This window comes from Clupea harengus, chromosome 17, assembly GCF_900700415.2.
Source record: "Clupea harengus chromosome 17, Ch_v2.0.2, whole genome shotgun sequence".
NCBI classification, from domain to species: domain Eukaryota; kingdom Metazoa; phylum Chordata; class Actinopteri; order Clupeiformes; family Clupeidae; genus Clupea; species Clupea harengus.
The window spans coordinates 14,153,466-14,171,271 of record NC_045168.1 but is presented as its reverse complement, the minus strand read 5'-3'; the positions used below and the strand labels follow the sequence as shown (position 1 = coordinate 14,171,271).

General features: G+C 40.7%; 1 protein-coding gene across 1 annotated transcript; it reads right to left on the bottom strand.

Annotated features, from left to right (window-relative positions):
* Nucleotides 1–9,532: 9,532 nt before the first annotated feature.
* Nucleotides 9,533–16,269, bottom strand: LOC116224479. Its single transcript, XM_031584439.1, has 8 exons — nucleotides 16,143–16,269; nucleotides 15,885–15,996; nucleotides 15,642–15,719; nucleotides 15,258–15,446; nucleotides 10,761–10,858; nucleotides 10,499–10,610; nucleotides 10,246–10,323; nucleotides 9,533–10,070 (listed from the first exon to the last, which is right to left on the bottom strand). Exons 1-8 carry the CDS (start codon nucleotides 16,222–16,224, stop codon nucleotides 9,995–9,997), a joined length of 825 nt encoding a protein of 274 aa, XP_031440299.1. The 5' UTR covers nucleotides 16,225–16,269; the 3' UTR covers nucleotides 9,533–9,994.
* Nucleotides 16,270–17,806: the final 1,537 nt, after the last annotated feature.

Sequence of the window (17,806 nt, the reverse complement as noted above, 5' to 3'; positions counted from 1 at the left end):
CACAACATGCTGCTCTGAAACTACAAAAACGCTCATTCGACATATACTGACTGACTGACCAGACGGCAGATACATGTCCACCACTGAGTGAGGTACTTACACTGTGCAGTGACAGCGAGAAACAGTGCACCCACCACGGCGATCACCAACATGTACCTCATTGTGCTCTTTCACCAGCAAGTTACAGATGAGCACAGGAAGGGTCTGTGTCAAAGTATTATAGGTCTTAACCTCCAGACCGTTATGATCTCACTCACAGAGGAAGCGGGGCTATGACACCTCCCCCTAAACCACATTATGAAGCTAACATTTTGGTCTGTTATATTAATAGCATACAAAATGCACTTGCAATTCATTAGCATGCATACTATAGCAATGATAGCATGGCTAACAGGGCTAGAAATAAAAGTTTGTCTTTCCTTCTTCAATAGGCCAGTAAGGGCCCCTGGGTGTGGGGCTTGAAATCTAAATATGTCGATGTCCCAGACAACTTAGATAGGCAGGTGACCCTCTATTGGTAGTTAAGTCAAACTGTCTGTTAAGATTATATGAAAGTGAAAGTGTGTGTAAATGAGACATTAACATGTTTTTTTTCTTCACACACATTGAAGAAGATCCTTGAAAAGGTAGCCATATTGTCACTCATCTATGCATTTTGGAGTGGGGAGGACATCCAATGTTATCGTCTCACAGTTGTATGCAGTTCCTCCTCGGAGGAAGTAGACACCTAACCTCAGTTAAAATACATATTGTATGAAAACTGTAGGCCTACATCCTTTCATTTTCACCAAGAGTTCAGTTCATATATTCCATAATTCCTTTTTGTACAAGGGCGATTTTTTTTTTTAAAATAATTTTCACACACGTCTCAATACCTTGTATACTTTACACTTTACACACTTTCACGATATGAGTAGACTATGTGAACTAAATTGTGGGTACTTTTGCATTGCTTTGATACAAAATGCAATCAATGACCACTTCTTCTGAAATTCATACCTGTCTCAGTTAATGTTCACCATCAGCAAAACTCTGTGCAACTACAGCATTTTTGGGAGACATTTAGATACTCTGTTCGAAACAATGAACTTTCAGTTCAAAACTGGACAAAATCTCAATCACTGTAGATCAGTGGTTCTCAAACTTTTTCTGTCATTCCCCACTTTGAACAAGGGGGCCTTTTCGAGCCCCACCTGTCCCTCATCGCAACCATAAAATGGAAGGCCAAGCTTAAAATCGTCAATTATTGAAATAACCTCAAGTAATAACAAATAGCATCTTATTGAGGTCAGCAAATGCATATTGCTTGGAGTGATTTCATGTTTCATGTTGTAGTGTATTGTTGTTATGGACATTTACTTTGACATCATACTCGTCTCGTCGGATAGGGAACAACTGTGACAGTTAGCAACGCACATATCTAGTAAGCCTCTATTAAATTATGCTTTTCCTCGTACCCTGGAAAACAATGACTACGTTTTTGCCCTGTCTCACACTGTGATAAATATGTTTAAGTGACCTATGTTTAAATTCTATGAAGTGTGTTAGTTCGTTGAAACGTAAAATGTAATTGACCGATCGCCAGGGCCCCGCCCCCTTAGTTACTGTTGCTACGTCCAACACAATTCCCGGAACTGTCAAGCCAAAAGCCATGGCGAGTACGGGGACAAGCGCTATAGCTGTCAGTGTGAGTGATAATTTTTGGAGTAATACCTCCACGATATCCTCCAGATCAAGGCAAAAGGGACTGCAATATGCAGTGGAAGGATATATCCAAAATATTAAGATCAACAACGAAGTGGACACAACAATAATCGAAGCAAACGCATACAGGTCTCAATAAAAAAAATGAGAAACCCCACGACCTCTTCTTTAAATGCAACCAGCACAGCCTTGTAGACTAGTCATGCTATTTCACCACTGGGTAAGATCTGTATATAATATTTCAAGCTAGCTAATAACCTACAAGGATTCTTTATTCTTATTATTTATTCCGTCTCTGGCGAGAGACTCTGGAGGTATCTATCTATCTAGCTAGCTAGGATGGTGACAATCTAGAGAACAGTACAGTAACGTACCAGTGTGGATCAAGATAGCTGCTAGTAACGTTATTGTTCAAGGGATGTGTGTGCATGTTGCTGAAAGATGATGATCCTGATGTAATGTTATGGCTTTGTATCAGATCGCCAGGTTATTGCTCTCAGGTTGTGCCTTATGCATACCTTGGGATACTCAGAAGTAGGTTGCCCATTCACAAAATGCTACAAAGATTAAAATAAAAAAAACTTCATAATGGCCTTTTGTTCAACATTGATACAGTATGTTAAGCTCGAGCTAGTCTCTCCAACTAAAGTCAATCAAAATGTTAATGTTACTGTCTGTAAAATTGCGCGCTAAGCTATCCTAGCTAGCGATGTTAATGTTACGTCTGTAAAGTTGCACGCTGAGCTATCCTAGCTAGCGATAGCAAACGCCAGCAGCATAAATACAAAGTGTTAGATAAAAGTTCTGTTCAATGTTGTATCAAGCATAAATAGAAAGTGTTCGTTAAAAGTTCTGTTCAATGCTGGCGTTTGCTATCGCTAGCTAGGATAGATCAGCGTGCAATTTTACAGACGGTAACATTAACATTTTGACGGTAACATTAACATTTTGATTTTAACATTAACACTTTAGTTGGAGAGACTAGTTATGTACTTGTAGTGGTAATAATACAAGTTGTCATGAACCATAACTGTTTGGGGATGTTCTCTCAACTAGATAGTTAGTTATCATACCTAGCGATAGCGTAGTTCGCTAGATAGATAGCTATCTGCAAGCAGCTTCATTTACTTTGGAGCAGACATATGTGTGTTTTTCGGTATATTGAGTTGGGAGTGGGGTCTCCCACACTGTTTAATCCACCGCCGGCACCTTTCCTCCTGTGTTTTGGGCTTTGGAAATGCTGGGGGAAAATCCCTCTAATCTCTGTATCAGAGCTACAAGTCCCGTAGGCACACTGTTTCACCATGCTGCTCAGACCTCAAAGTTGTCGGACCTTCTTCTCTTAGTAGCGGTTGCTAAGGTATGATTGGATGAGGGCCGTTCTAGGGAGGAGTTTCGCGATCGGTCAATTATTATTCATTTAGATACGTTACGTTCTAATATGTGACCGTTAGCACACTATTAATTCTTATTACACGGCTCTTCTTAATGCTGTAGAATGCTCCATTCACTTGAATGGGGCTTCCCAACGTTCTGTGGTCAACTATTTTTCCATATTTGACCGTTGCTATGCATAATTGACCGCTGTCAAGGGAAGTGGCCTTTTTGCCTCGGATTCACGTCTTTCGTAGCACTCCGCAAGTAGTCCGGTAATTTATCAACCTCTGTGTATTACGTTGCTTAGCGACATCCGCTGATCTGATCTTGAGTTTCAGCTGACAGTTGAGCAGCTGTGTTCTAAAGAATGTTCAACATCTTTGAAGTTCAACGTCTTTGGCGAACTATTTCTCTGCTTTTTAACACCACGAATGGTAACAAATAAATTGTAATTAAAATGATATTATAAAAAGACACACTGTGTTAAGTTATTTTTTCGTTTTGGCAAGTAGCCGTGTAATAAGCGGGATAATGTATAGAACGCCGGTCATTATCGGGAAAATAAGCCCCTTCAGGGCGAAGCAACACCCCTCCGCTTCGCGTCGGGGTGCGGTTCGCCCTGTCGGGGCTTATTTTCCCGATAATGACCGGCGTTCTATACATTATCCCTTACATAACTCCGTTGGTGACTAACGTTGGCACTTATTAGCCAGCTGTGCTGTAATCTGTTGTTGCTCTGATTCTTGGTGTAATGAATCTAATAGTAACTTGCTGTGTTTAGTTAAGATACCTTCTAGGTAATTTCCGTTTCTTGTGTATTATCGTTTCACTCATAAATTTTCACCTGACATCAATAAAGGAGCAAGGCGCTCGCTACCTGGCTCGTGAAATCAAGTTTGGCTGACTGTTGAACTGACTGTCAACACACAACACACACGTAGCGAGAACAGTACACAGCCCTAACTAAACTAAACTAAAGTTTTTTTTTAATTGTCCAACTGCAATTAATACGCCGACGTCAATCAAAAGATATTGTCTATAAAGGAAAGCATTGCCATAGAAAAAATATAAATCTCCCGTTCATCGCGCCCCACCTGTCACGTCTCTGCGCCCCCGTGCCCCAGACTTTGAGAAACACTGCTGTAGATGCAGAAATGCTGTATTTTGACAGACAAAAGGAACTACACACTTGAAATAAGACAGATTATTTTTTTTTTTGTCGGAAACTTTTCTGATTTGATTAGTTTGTATGCAGTCTTGTTACTAACTATACAAAAGTGCTGATACAGCTTTGGCATTGAAATGCGCATGTATGAATGAAACAAAACAACAGATGTTTTCACTATTACTGCTGTGTCGTGGGCTATCCATATACACTATGTAGTGTCATACGTATTTCTTTTCTCTAGCAATGCAAACCTCAAGTATGCAATAATCTGAAACTGCACTGTGTCTTTGGCTGGTGGCTATGAAAGGTGTGATATTTGCAAGGTGCACAAAGCTATGCAAAGGCTCAGCTTTTGATGAAACATGATGTTGGGCTTTTGGGGTATGTGCCTTGCGTCACGTATGCACACACCGCACACAGCTGATGCGATTCATGACTCAAATCTTCATCTGTTTTCTACTTTATGTGTTTGGTTGTTCTTTCATCAACAACATGTAAACATTTCTGTATATCTCCCAGACATACAGTGTGAGCTCTTAGGGGACACAGGTCTGTTTGACTTTTTAGGAAGTCTCACATGCCTTGATGTTTTTGTATTTCCCCTAACTAAAAGTATTGATGCACAAGTGGCATATATGATTATATTCTAGAAGATATCAGCAATAATAACATGAGAGTAAAAGGAATGTAGTAAAATAAAATGTTATTTAAATCTAATGTAAACACACCCTTACAAAAACCTTCATTCAGAGGTGCTCAGAATTTGTACAAAAAAACATTGTAAAGACTTTGGACCGAGACTTTTGAACTCTGAACTTAAAGGACAGCCTTTTCAGAGTGATCATCTTTATACTGCTTTTGGACACAGATAACAGGACTGTCCATTTGCACAAAGCCTGCACACAAGACCAGTTGCATATATGCATAGTTTAACAGCTGTTTGCACTTAGATGTAATCAAACTTACAGGTTCCATACCGCCAGCTCTTGCCCTTTATCAACACTTGTCAACTCATCAACTTCCCCTTTCTGCAGAAACACTGAGCCCACTTCCTCCACCCCCCCCCCCCCCCCCCCCCCCCCCCCTATGTTTAGGATGTGATGTGTGATCAGCAGCAACTAAGGCATCTGTACAGTGATGACATCTGCTGACTAATTCCCCTGGTCACAACCGGCACTTGTTTCCACATACTGTAACTTAGTCATGGTGCATAGATTATGGTAAGCTTTCAGGTTATACTCCCTTTCTGGTAAATGTGGCTGTCAACACAAGGGCTTAATGTCTAATTCACATCTGTCCTACGCAGAGGGAAGGAGTGACTGCATAACATGTAATGATAGATAAGAATTCTTCTCTTTAGCTTTTAAAGCATCGTTTTTAGATAATACTGATGACTTTGTTGTGGACGTACCATGACCACTGACACCACCGGCAGTGGTGAATGGATAAAACTGGGAAATCTCTGAAGTGGTCCTGAATGTGTGACAGTATTTCATTTGTGGAGCAGTGCATAGTGTACTCCAGCCTCATGTGTGGAGCAGTGTATGGTGTACTCCAGCCTCATGTGTGGAGCAGTGCACTCCAGCCTCATGTGTGGAGCAGTGCATAGTGTACTCCAGCCTCATGTGTGTAGCAGTGCATAGTGTACTCCAGCCTCATGTGTGGAGCAGTGCATGGTGTACTCCAGCCTCATGTGTGGAGCAGTGCATGGTGTACTCCAGCCTCATGTGTGGAGCAGTGCATAGTGTACTCCAGCCTCATGTGTGTAGCAGTGCATAGTGTACTCCAGCCTGGAGGTGTCACACTAACCACTGTCATCCTCACCAAGAGCCTGTTTTATTTTGTTTTCTTACTGAAAATACATAAAAAAATAAGTTTAAGTTTAGACTTTTTGTATTATAATAATGAGATGGGGTTTAACTTATGTGCTGTGTTCAACATCATAACATCTAGAGAGATGTGAGGGGAAATAATACAAAAAGCTATACAATGTTGGCCCTCTAGGGGGAGTAATAGCACATAAACAGAGAAAAGTGCTGCGAAAGGCAGTGTGACGGAGCGAAATATGCACCGTCACTATAAATAGCACACGGAAAGACGGAGGATTGTTACGGTTAATTATTAAGCAGTGGTGGAATGTAACGAAGTATTTTTACTTCGTTACTGTACTTAAGTACATTTTTACGTATCTGTACTTTACTTAAGTAAAAATAATAGTGCATACTTTTTACTTTTACTCCATTACATTTTTTAGCTATTATCTATACTTTTACTCCGCTACATTTTTGTGTTGTTACTCGTTACATTTTATGAACACAGTTTTGCCAAAATGTTGCCTACACAAAACTATGGATTGCGTTGCTGTTTTGGAAGTTTAAACCAATCAGGTGGCTTTATCAACTCCAATGATATCAGAGTGCGCGTTTGGCAGCAGCACTAGCGGTAGCTTTGCCTGCCTGTTATACCTGAACATTCAACAGCCTGACTACTGCCTATTCAACATGGATCCAGAGTCGGCCTGAACTGAGCCCTCTGATATGAGCCACCCTTGGCCTTATTTAAAAGATATGTTCGAGTTCAAAGGCCACAAGAATGACTCCTGGAGGTTTCATTGCGTTTCCTGTCTCCCTCAAAAAAAGGAGTTGCTAGCCTTCAATAATTCGCCCTCAAATTTAAAGTAGCATATCAAGGTAAGCAGAGTGATTGCTATGCTAAGTTAATGTCCCTGACTTTTGAATATTGATATATGTATTTAATTGGTTTACTGACATGATATTATAATGTTATCTAGCGAAATGCATGTTGACATACAGCAATAGCATCAAAAAACATGATTGTATCTTCATTATATATTTAACGTTGTGGTAAGATAAAGCTGGTAGGTTAACTATGTCAAGCTAGCGTGCCTTGTTCTGTCCAGTTTTACAATTACATTTGTTTTTCATGTTCCATGTTTCCCTTTTTTACACGTTTACAATTAAATAAAAGATTTAAAGATATCACATGGTGTCTTTATTGGTTTGGCTTAATGGTATTAACTTTGCAAATAATCCCTGGTAGATAACTTGCCATCCGCAGAATTGTAGGATATAGTGTGAACAGTATTACAGATGGTAGGCACAATTAGTACACCAACCTTTCTAATTAACAAATGTTGTTGCTTATAATTATTACTAGTAGTGACATCTGTAGAAGCATTTATTACCAGTAGCTATTTCTTTATCAAAATGGCACAGCCTAGACATTGAGAGACAACCCATTGCGTGAGTACTTTTACTTTTAATACTTAAAGTAAATTTAAAAGTAAGTACTTTTACTTAAGTAGGATTGTTGATGTAGTACTTTCACTTTTACTTTTATTTTCCTGGGTACTTGTACTTTTACTTAAGTACTAAACTTCAGTAGGCTACTTCCTCCACCACTGTTAATAAGTGTGCAGCGAACTTTATAGAGTGAGTGCTGGGTGGACTATGAGCCTGTGAGAATGAGCACGCGCGGCATGGGGGAAAAAAAGGAACTGCAATTAAATCGCGGAGCTCACCTGCAGCCTAACCGGCAACTAACCAAAGCAGAGCGCATATGGAAACATCTTCCTTATTCACGCAGAAGCGGGAAATAATGGACGGTTCCACTTGAGACGGGTGTTTTCTTCCGTATGGAAGAAGGACATTGTAACTGGCTGTCAGAAGCCAAAGTAATATGTTTGTGCATATGATGATGCTCAATGTAAAGTATTGTATGCTTGATACAGCTTTGATATGTAGAATTGTTGTCTGTTTAGATAATTGATTAGTGATTGATGGTTAACTCCGGGGAGGAGGAGTTAAGTAAATATAACCTGCATCCAGGGAATGGCAGGGGAGTGGAGATTGGACCTTTGTCTTGAGAGGATGCCTATTGCTTTTGGTTAAGAAGCTCTGTCTGTCTGTCTGTCTGTCTGTCTGTCTGTCTGTCTGTCTGTCTGTCTGTGTCTGTCTGTCTGTCTGTCGGGAAAAGTTGTTAGTGTTACATGTTAAACTTCGTTCTGTCTGTCACCTGCCGGCAGTTTAATAAATCTGCACCTTTTGGACTACTTAAAACACCTTCTCCTGGTTACTGCCTCTGCCGCTCAACAACTCTACTTCACAGGCAGTGTGTGGTGTATGCAGGGACTGCAAGAGCATCCACTCACTTGGGTTTCTTTTCTGTGTCAACGCTATGTGCTTTTTTACTACAAACAATAATTGGCACAGACCCTACTTTATCCAAATTCATACCTAATGGCAATGTTAAAATGGAGTAAAGATGAGATGTCTGTGTCATGTTAAAGTCCACAATCAATCCGGTGGCTGCTGTCATCAACAGAACAACAGAGAATATCAAAGATTTACACCTAATGGTACAAACCCATACTGTGACCCCCATGACAGCCATGACCCATCATATACAGACAGTGTGAAATGCTGGTGAGGATTAGAGAGCAGGGACACTGCAGGCAAGCAGAAACAGGACAGCAGACCACATCTTTGGTTGCCTCTTCTCAGTGCTCAGGGAAGCATGCAGACACCCCCTCAAGAATGTGAAGGTCACGTCCCCATGTGTTACCTTCCTGTTTATCACCCTATCTTCTCTCGGGTCGGTATGCAGAGTTATCTCCATTTTTAGCTTGAAAAGTGTAGGTCAATTAGATAAAAGGAATGGACATTTCAGCATTTCAGTGTTCTTTGCCTGTACACATGGTGCATGGATGTGGGCATTAATACACGTGGATACGGAAAGTGTGCCACACTGAATCAAACACCGTCCCTTTCACCTGCTGCTAAATTAGCCTCAAGAGTAGGTGCAGCTCATACACGAAATAACTGGTAACACATTGTGTTGAAATAGTTTTTTTGCAATATAGCAAGAACTCTTAAAATAATTCTTGAGGCCGTCAAGAATACACACAACTGTAATCCTTTTGATAGGTGTCCGTTCTGACTAATACTTTTGATAGGTGTCCGTTCTGACTGTAATACTTTTGATAGGTTAGGGTTAGGTGTCCGTTCTGACTGTAATACGTTTGATAGGTTAGGGTTTTGATAGGTGTCCGTTCTGATTTTGTTGGCCCTTTTGATGGGCATAAAAGCTAAGACAATTTCAAGGTCCATGAATTTCCCACTGGCTTGTGAAATGGGTGACGTTTACACCAAGGCGGCTAGAGTAGAATGGGTGATGTTTACACCAAAGCGGCTAGCGTAGAAATGAAAATGTTTGTTGTTCCCGCTGAAGTCAGGTCATTATACAACATTTAAAAAAAAAAAATTATATCATTCACAACAGAAAGACTGCATTATCAAAGTAAGCTCTATACATACGTATATACATACACACAACGTCACAACGTCTTAAAGTAATAACAAAACTTTGATACAAATCAAATTCAACATCTCGGATGTATGGAACTAAAATGTGTTTCCAGCACACATCATTCAAAGTTTAAAAATAAATAAATCAGTAAAAAATAAAGTACAATAAAACTTAAATTACCTGATTTAAATATTAAATAATCTAATCACAGAATATGGGTCAATTTGATTTATTCTGGTCAAGGACACCATACTTTTTGTGTTGTAATAAATAAAATGAATAAATAATTCAATATTAACGGATGTTTGACGAGACCAATTCCTCACAAATTAAAGAAGGCTCTGTATGACTGAAAAAGAGACATTTGAAAATAATCGTTGGCCAGATCGCACATCTGGAGAGTTGGACCCCGGTTCTTTAAGCCTTTTGTCCTGAGGTGATGAGACGCTGCAGTGTAGAGACTTTAGCTTGCCTCTCCTTTCTCAGGTTCCCCCTGTTCAACACATGATGAGATACAATCAACACATGAAGATTCCCCTCCAACTCAACACAATGTACAGATGGCTTCCATGCCGTGACCTTTAGGACACCTCTCATTCATTCACTAAGGCATACTGAATTGTTGAATTGTGTGAAACTGTATTCGATGTATGAAAGTTGTTACTTACATAAACTCTACAATCTTGGTCTTCACCCATGGAGCGCGAATGGGACAGCAGAAGTCTTCATTATTCTCCGTCTTAAGACTGCAGGAGACACAGAACAGGCTGAGTTCAACACCCAGATGACAACCACAAAGCTGAAATGACTTTTACATGTTTCGTTTTGTTTCCTCATTGTGTTTGAGTTCCTTGCATCCTCTCTCATTTCTTTGTTAAATTTTCTACGTATTTCTACAAAGATGATGATCATTTTTCTTACATCATTGCAGCCACGCAGTGTTTATCCGCCTTCTGTATTCTGAAGCCAACGATCGGGTCCATCACCTCCTCATTAGACACGGCTGTGCAGCAGGACACAAACTTTTCAGCATCTGTGAGAGATGAGTTTAAACACCAGCCGAATGAATAACACACACTACACTGAACACCACAATGTCAAGAAACACTGTGCTACAACATATACAATAACAAGACCTATGAGATCTTCCCTACAATCAGAAGACATAGATAATCCACTTTACCTGCTCTCATCCAGGTGACCGAAGCAATGATGGTTATGAGGACCAGGCTCCTGAAGAAGGTCATGGGAGACTGCATAGTGAACAGTGGGCTCTGTGGGCTGAAGAAGTAGTGTGGAGGTTACTCTCGCCGCATATTTAAAGACCAAAGAAAGCAGAAGTGGGTTGTCACATGCACCCTCAAGGATTTCCATTTTCCTAGTTTCCGACAGTGTACACCCCCTCCTTTTGAAAGTGGCATGAGGTCATCAGTTTATATTTGTCTAATACATTCGAACTGGTCTGCCATGACAGAAAGTTATGTTCCACATTAACAACATACTTTCAAGGTATCTTTTATAACTTTAATGACCATAGTTGATTAAAGTACTTCAAACCCTAACCCATTATTTAACTGTGCTCCCATTTAACTCTCTTTCGCTGAGGGCATTAAAATGTGCCATTGTCCTTGTCAGTCAGTCACTATGTAGGTCATTGGAGGCACTAATGAAGGTGAGTTGTGACTGCTTACTTCCTGTATTCATCCCTAACATCTGGTATTCATGCAAGTCACGAGAGGAAGGAACCGGCAGAGTTAAACATGACTTCATGCCGAGTCACACTGGTGATGTCTTCTATACCTTGAAATGAAAGCAAGGGAACTTCCATTAACTTTCCATTTGTCAAGAGACATTGGAGGGAGGAAATTTCAGTGCTGAGCAAGCAAGGCCCCCCCCCCCCCACACACACATTTAATGCAGTACAAAAATGATTCAATCCCCTTGAATGAAGTCCCTGCTTACCACTACAAATTCATGAGTAAGAACAAGTTTGTAATTAATCAAATGTTATTTCATTTTCTAAGTTACTTAATGTCACTTAGCTTCTTTTTAGCATGTTGCCTTAATCAAACTGAAACTGAATATCGAAGGAGCAGAGGGGGAGGTGTGTGTGTGTGTGTGTGTGTGTGTGTGTGTGTGTGTGTGTGTGTGTGATCTCAGTATGAGTATACTGTGAGTAATCTCACTTCTCAGCCATACACTGAGTAACATGTGAACCAGCTGGTGATGTTCACAGTTTCTCTGAAGTTAAGATATGCTGTCACAGATGCTCTTGCTAATCTTCACCAGACACTTTAGAAACACCCCTGCAGTCTTCACCAAACACTCTAGGAATCCAACCCCTCCCTGCATACTCAGTCATCACCAGACACAGACACATTAGGAATCCAACCTCTCCCTGCATACTTAGTCTTCACACAGTAGATAACTTGGGATGGAAGCTTACTTATTGGTAAATACAGCCTGACAGTTGCCTGTAGCAAGTTTGATGTGTCCCTCTGTTATTGTTACAGTTATGGTTGGGTTTTCACGCGTTCACATGATTGTTTCTTTCCAGAAAGGTGGATGAAAAAACTTCAATGGCCCACCTTCAGATTACAGAAATTTTAGGATGTACCACTATATTGTAACATATTATGTAACTGTTATATTAATAATCCTGTGTTTCACACCCTGTGATATTATTTGTTGCGCGGCTATTAGAAATCCACTTTCTTGTCAGTGCAACAACTTCACAGCATTTAGTGTCACGCTGCCAATCACATGCTATTATGTCAGTATTGGTTTATATCTATGTGCTAGGCCTTTTAGGCACAGGACACAACTTAATGACACAAGCATGACAGCTGTGTCCCTACAGTATATCAGGGAATATCATAAAATATGTCTGGCCTGGTCATCAAAAGCATCAGAATCTATCTATTTTATCTGTTTTATTTTGGGGGTTGAGGTTGGTTGTTTTCTGCCTCTGTGATGAGCTGCCATTGCTGTCTAGAGTGGAGGAGTTGCACGGTAGCATGTGTGGAAACGTGGTTGCTAACACCATTGCAGAGGAAATGCTATTTTTGCAGTGGAGACAGTCCCTGAAACCGTGGAAGATTGTTCTATTGGTCACTGACAACTTCATTAGTTCCATTAACACCTCTGGTATTCAGCTCTAACCAACCACGCCAAACTTGTAGGAGGTCAAACCATATGGAAAGAATGTTGGTGGGTGGGATGGGTAGCAGTTGGTGATGCTCTGACTGATCTCAGGCCATTGTATCAATACTGTTCATACTCCATATCTATTTCTTACTGAACATATCTTATTTATTTACATATTCCACTTTACATACTCTGCACTTTTACTGCTTTTTTGCACTTCTGGTTAGATGCTAAACTGCATTTTGTTGTCTTAGTACTTGTATTCTGTGCAATGACAATAAAGTTGAATCTAATCTAATCTAATCTAATAACACACGCCATAACATATTACTGGAGTTACAGCAACTTATAGCAGTACCTATCTTTGACATATCCTATCTACAGAACATACCATTAGTATAAGGGCAGAGTAACTGCCAGTCAATACATTAGACTAGTATGAACAATGATATTCTAAAAAAATCTATGGAACTTTATGGAACATTTTTCTATTTTATTTATTCATTGCATTGCGGTGTTAGGTTGTGTATGGGATATATCTTATTGGTTTTACTTGGCATTCATCCTTGGGACCTGTTCTGTTCTGCTCTGCTCCTTTGGAGAAGTCTGTGTGAGATACAGAATGTCTGAATTGTACTAGATTACGGAAGCTGCATTTCATGTCACACATCACCACAACCTAATATGGACACACCGGTGACCAAATGATCTTTTCCTGTGAAAGTGAACATGTTTTTTTTTTTTTTTGCCAGGAATATGTTCTACCGCCCCCGCGTACTAAACTAGGTCCTGTGAGGAGACAGAATAAGATCAGTTATTGTGACTGAACGTCTTCAGAAAGGTTTTGCTACCATTTCATAGTGAATCCTCAATAGTCTGGTTTGTTTAGTGGTTGTCATTTTGACAATTTAACACATCCCACACATCACAGGTCTAAAGCGTCACGACTGTCGTTCAGAGATGCAGAGGCATTGGAACACCTACTGTATGGCAGATAGTCATTAGGTGTGAAGACCTCATACATCTTAATAAAGAAACTGAAATGGAGAATTGAAGAATATAAGGGTGGTGGGCTTCCCTTTCTCACCTTCCATATTTGGTGACATTTGATTTCAGTGATCACATGTCATCCATTAGATTGCATGTTACTAATATTAATATGTCTGTATTAGTGCCCAATAAGGTCTGTCTTGAGCAGCAGTATTCATTTATTAGGCTTGTGTTCAGTAGTTTATGGTTGTTGTAAACTATTGTAAACTAAAAAAACGTATAAAAAGAACTTTTTGTCAGACGTCCTGACAGTAATACAAGAAATATCTGGCAGGAATTGTACAGCCAGCAGCAAGCAAAAAGTACACGGAGAACAGTACATTTGTCAGGCGGGGGGGGGGGGGGGGGGGTGTCTTTGTGGTTCTGCAAAGTGATGGGTACAGCTTTTGATTTACTGGAATGGGAGCTATATCTCATCTGTAACTGACAAACTCACACCCAGACACCCAGACGTTTCTGTATCATGTCATCTTGAAACTTCCTGACTCATCAGTATTCATGGTTACCCTGCACTCATGACATGAGACATGAAGAATATATTAGAGCTATTATTTTTCCAGTGTGGACTGAGAATTGTTGGTGGAGTTGAGTACAGGTGTGTGTGTGTGCGCTCGTGCTGTGAGTCGTGACACAGGTTGACAGTGGTTCTGAAAGTATGGAGTCACAACAGGGGGGCACGGGTTGAGGGTGAATTTTTTTCTCTCATAAATCATAAGAGGTCCTGATCGTGAAAGATTGGGAAACACTACTCTATGAGTAAGTGAAAGGTTTGGGAAACACTACTCTATGTGTAAGTGAAAGGTTTAGGAAACAGTAGTCTATGAGTAAGTGAAAGGTTTGGGAAACACTAGTCTATGAGTAAGTGGATGGGAGTTCAGTTGTAGCTGCATCCGGACAGGAGAGCATGCTATTCGCAATGTAATAAAAGCGTGTATTAGATTTTCTGCATCATGGAGGGATAGGACTTTTCTAATTTTGGCAAGATGAAAAAGTTATGACTTTGACATCTGTTTTACGGGTGAGTCAAGTAGTCTAGTAAAGGTCATACACTGTCATAAATACATTAATAAATTGAACTGAATTAAGATTGAAATTGAATTAAAAGCTTTTATTGTCATTGTATATCTTTGCATACACCAACATTCAGAGCACTGCTCCTGCTGGTGCCATGAGGAACAACGTACAGTATAACAACAACAAGAATACAATAAAAGTAAATAATAGATTAAGAAGTAAAAAAATAAGAACTGTCATTCTAAATGTACACAAAGTGCAATGGTATGGAGTATAGGTACTCCTCTGAGGTACGTTGCAATATTGCACAGTCCTAGCATATCCTCCGAGCATAAATACAAATAATATTAGGATATTCATTTAAATAATTTACAATGAGTTCCAATAAAACACAGACAAAATAGATATTCGAAGCTATGCATCCAAAAACTCCCAGAACAATTATCAGTTCGTCAGCCACGGAGGTCACTGTCCAGACCCCTCTGTAGGTGACTGGTCAGTGCTGAATGCTGTGCTTGGTGTCGAGGATGTGAGACGTCGCTGTCCAGACCCCTCTGTAGGTGACTGGTCAGTGCTGAATGCTGTGCTTGGTGTTGAGGATGTGAGACGTGCCAGAGGTGTGGATGCTCTAGATGCCCTGGTCCTCCTCAGGTTCCTCCTGGTAGAAGAAAACAAGACATAGCAATTCATATAACATTAGACATAAATCCACATTTATATTTTAACATGAACATTTTATATCTAACAAACAGCTAATACTTTCTAGAATAGTACATGTACCAATGGTAGCAATGGCTGAAAACAAGCTCTCATGTGATAAAAAAAAAATGATGAACTCGAAAGCTTCTCTTACATAAATTCTCGATATTTTTTGTCCACCCAGGGAGAGTTAACTGAGCAGCAAAAGTCCTCATTCTTGTCTGTGGTGATGCTGAGAACAGAAACAGAAATGATGGATGTCAAGACACTGGTTAAGACCACATTGACAATACAATCGATGCGTTTAGTGATAGTCAGCACAATATTGTCAATACTCCTATTCAATGAGCTTAGTGCAACAGCTTAATGGCTGACGTTATGGGACTGGTTTTCTTACATAACTGCGAGGACACAGTGACTGTGCGGTCTCTGTATCCTGAAGGCCTTGATTGGGCCCGTCACCTCTTCATCAGACACAGCTGTGCAGCAGGAGGTGAACTTTTCAGCATCTGTGGCACGTGGTGAAATTTAAACATCAGTCTGTGTCGCGGTGACCACCACAGTGTCAAGAAACACAATGCTATACCAGAAATAATAACTATATAACACAATATATACAGTATAAACCCCCAAATCAAGAGACAAATAATATTACCTGCTTTTGCCCAAATGACTGAAGTAATGATGACCATGATAGCCAAACTCCTGAATAATATCCTTGGAGACTGCATTTTCATTGCTGGACTCTCTGGTCTGTGCCTAGAACACTTCTCAAAGAGGCCACTTTGGCGGGTGTATTTAATGCTCACCGAAAGCAGAAGTGGTCTGTCACCGCCTTTCCAAAACCCCTCCTTCTTATCTTCTGCCTCCCATTCAGAGGTGAGGTCATCATGTCCATTTGTCAACATCCAGGGCGCCTTGCGAAAGAGGAAGATGTTTAAAGATTGCTTTGCATCATACTTTCAGTTGCTTGATGTTGAGAGAGACAAGAAGTGGCACAAAAAACGGCACTGGGAAATTCCACTCTAGTTTGCCATTTTTCCAGGGGTCCTGAGTAGAAATCCCCTAAATTAAAATAGCCTCCCCCGCTGGTATTCCTGCGCTCAAAGCAGAATGAACAGAACCACAGCATTGTTGTGGTTTACATCATTCTATCCACTCACACAACTTGTGACAGTGAGATAGAAGCAGTAAGATAAAAAATATTTAGTTTTTTTAGTCAATGGTGAAGAGGTGTAGACAATCTTTGTGTAATATTGTGCAGGAGTATATTGAACTCCTGACCTGCAGATGTCAGTGATGACGTGAAGTGAACTGTAACCCTGACCCACAGGAGTATTGTTTATCATCTAACTCTCCTGGTCTCAAGACACTTCCTTTGTGGAATGTAGAGAGAGTTGGATTTACATTTACATTTACATTTAGTCATTTAGCAGACGCTTTTGTCCAAAGCGACATACAAGGGAGAGAACAGTCAAGCTAAGAGCAATAAAAAACATGGTGTAACAATAAATACTACTTTACATAAGAAATAGAAAAACGACATAGAAATGAAAAAGAAGTGCAGGAATGTAACTGCTGTAAGTGCAAGTTAAGCAGTAGTCAAGGTGCCAGTTAGGAAGGGAGGTGCTCTCTGAAGAGTTGGGTCTTCAAAAGCTTCTTGAAGGTAGAGAGGGACGCCCCTGCTCTGGTAGTACTAGGCAGTTACTGAGAATGAGAATAGTCTGGATTGCTGTGTTTGCACAGACGGCAGTGCCAAACGCCGCTCACTAGACGAGCGCAGCGTCCTGGGTGTAACATTTGCCCTTACAAGAGCATTTAGGTAGATGGGAGCAGAACCAGCAAGCACTCTCTAGGCAAGCATAAGTGACTTGAACTTAATGCAAGCAGCTACCGGCAGCCAGTGGAGCTCAATGAGTAGCGGGGTGACGTGTGCCCTTTTCGGTTGGTTGAACACCAGAAGCGTCGCTGCGTTCTGGATCATCTGTAGTGGTTTCACCACGCAAGCCGGCAGGCCCGTTAGGGGGGCGTTGCAGTAGTCAAGGCGGGAACTCACCAAGGTTTGCACCAGCAGCTGGGTGGCATACTGGGTTAGGTACGGCCAGGATAACCTCTCTGCCATCGCTTCAGCTGCCTTTCGTTTAATGTGGCCCCTGAGATTCCTCGTGATTTGTGCTTACATTTACGCCATCATGAGGGAAATCACAGGGACTTGTAGGACATTGTAAAAGATGGGGTTAAGCAATTTGAGCACATAGCCGTGACCAACACTCTTATCATGTGATGCCCCAGTGAGTTAGCCTGTCAGCGTCAACATCA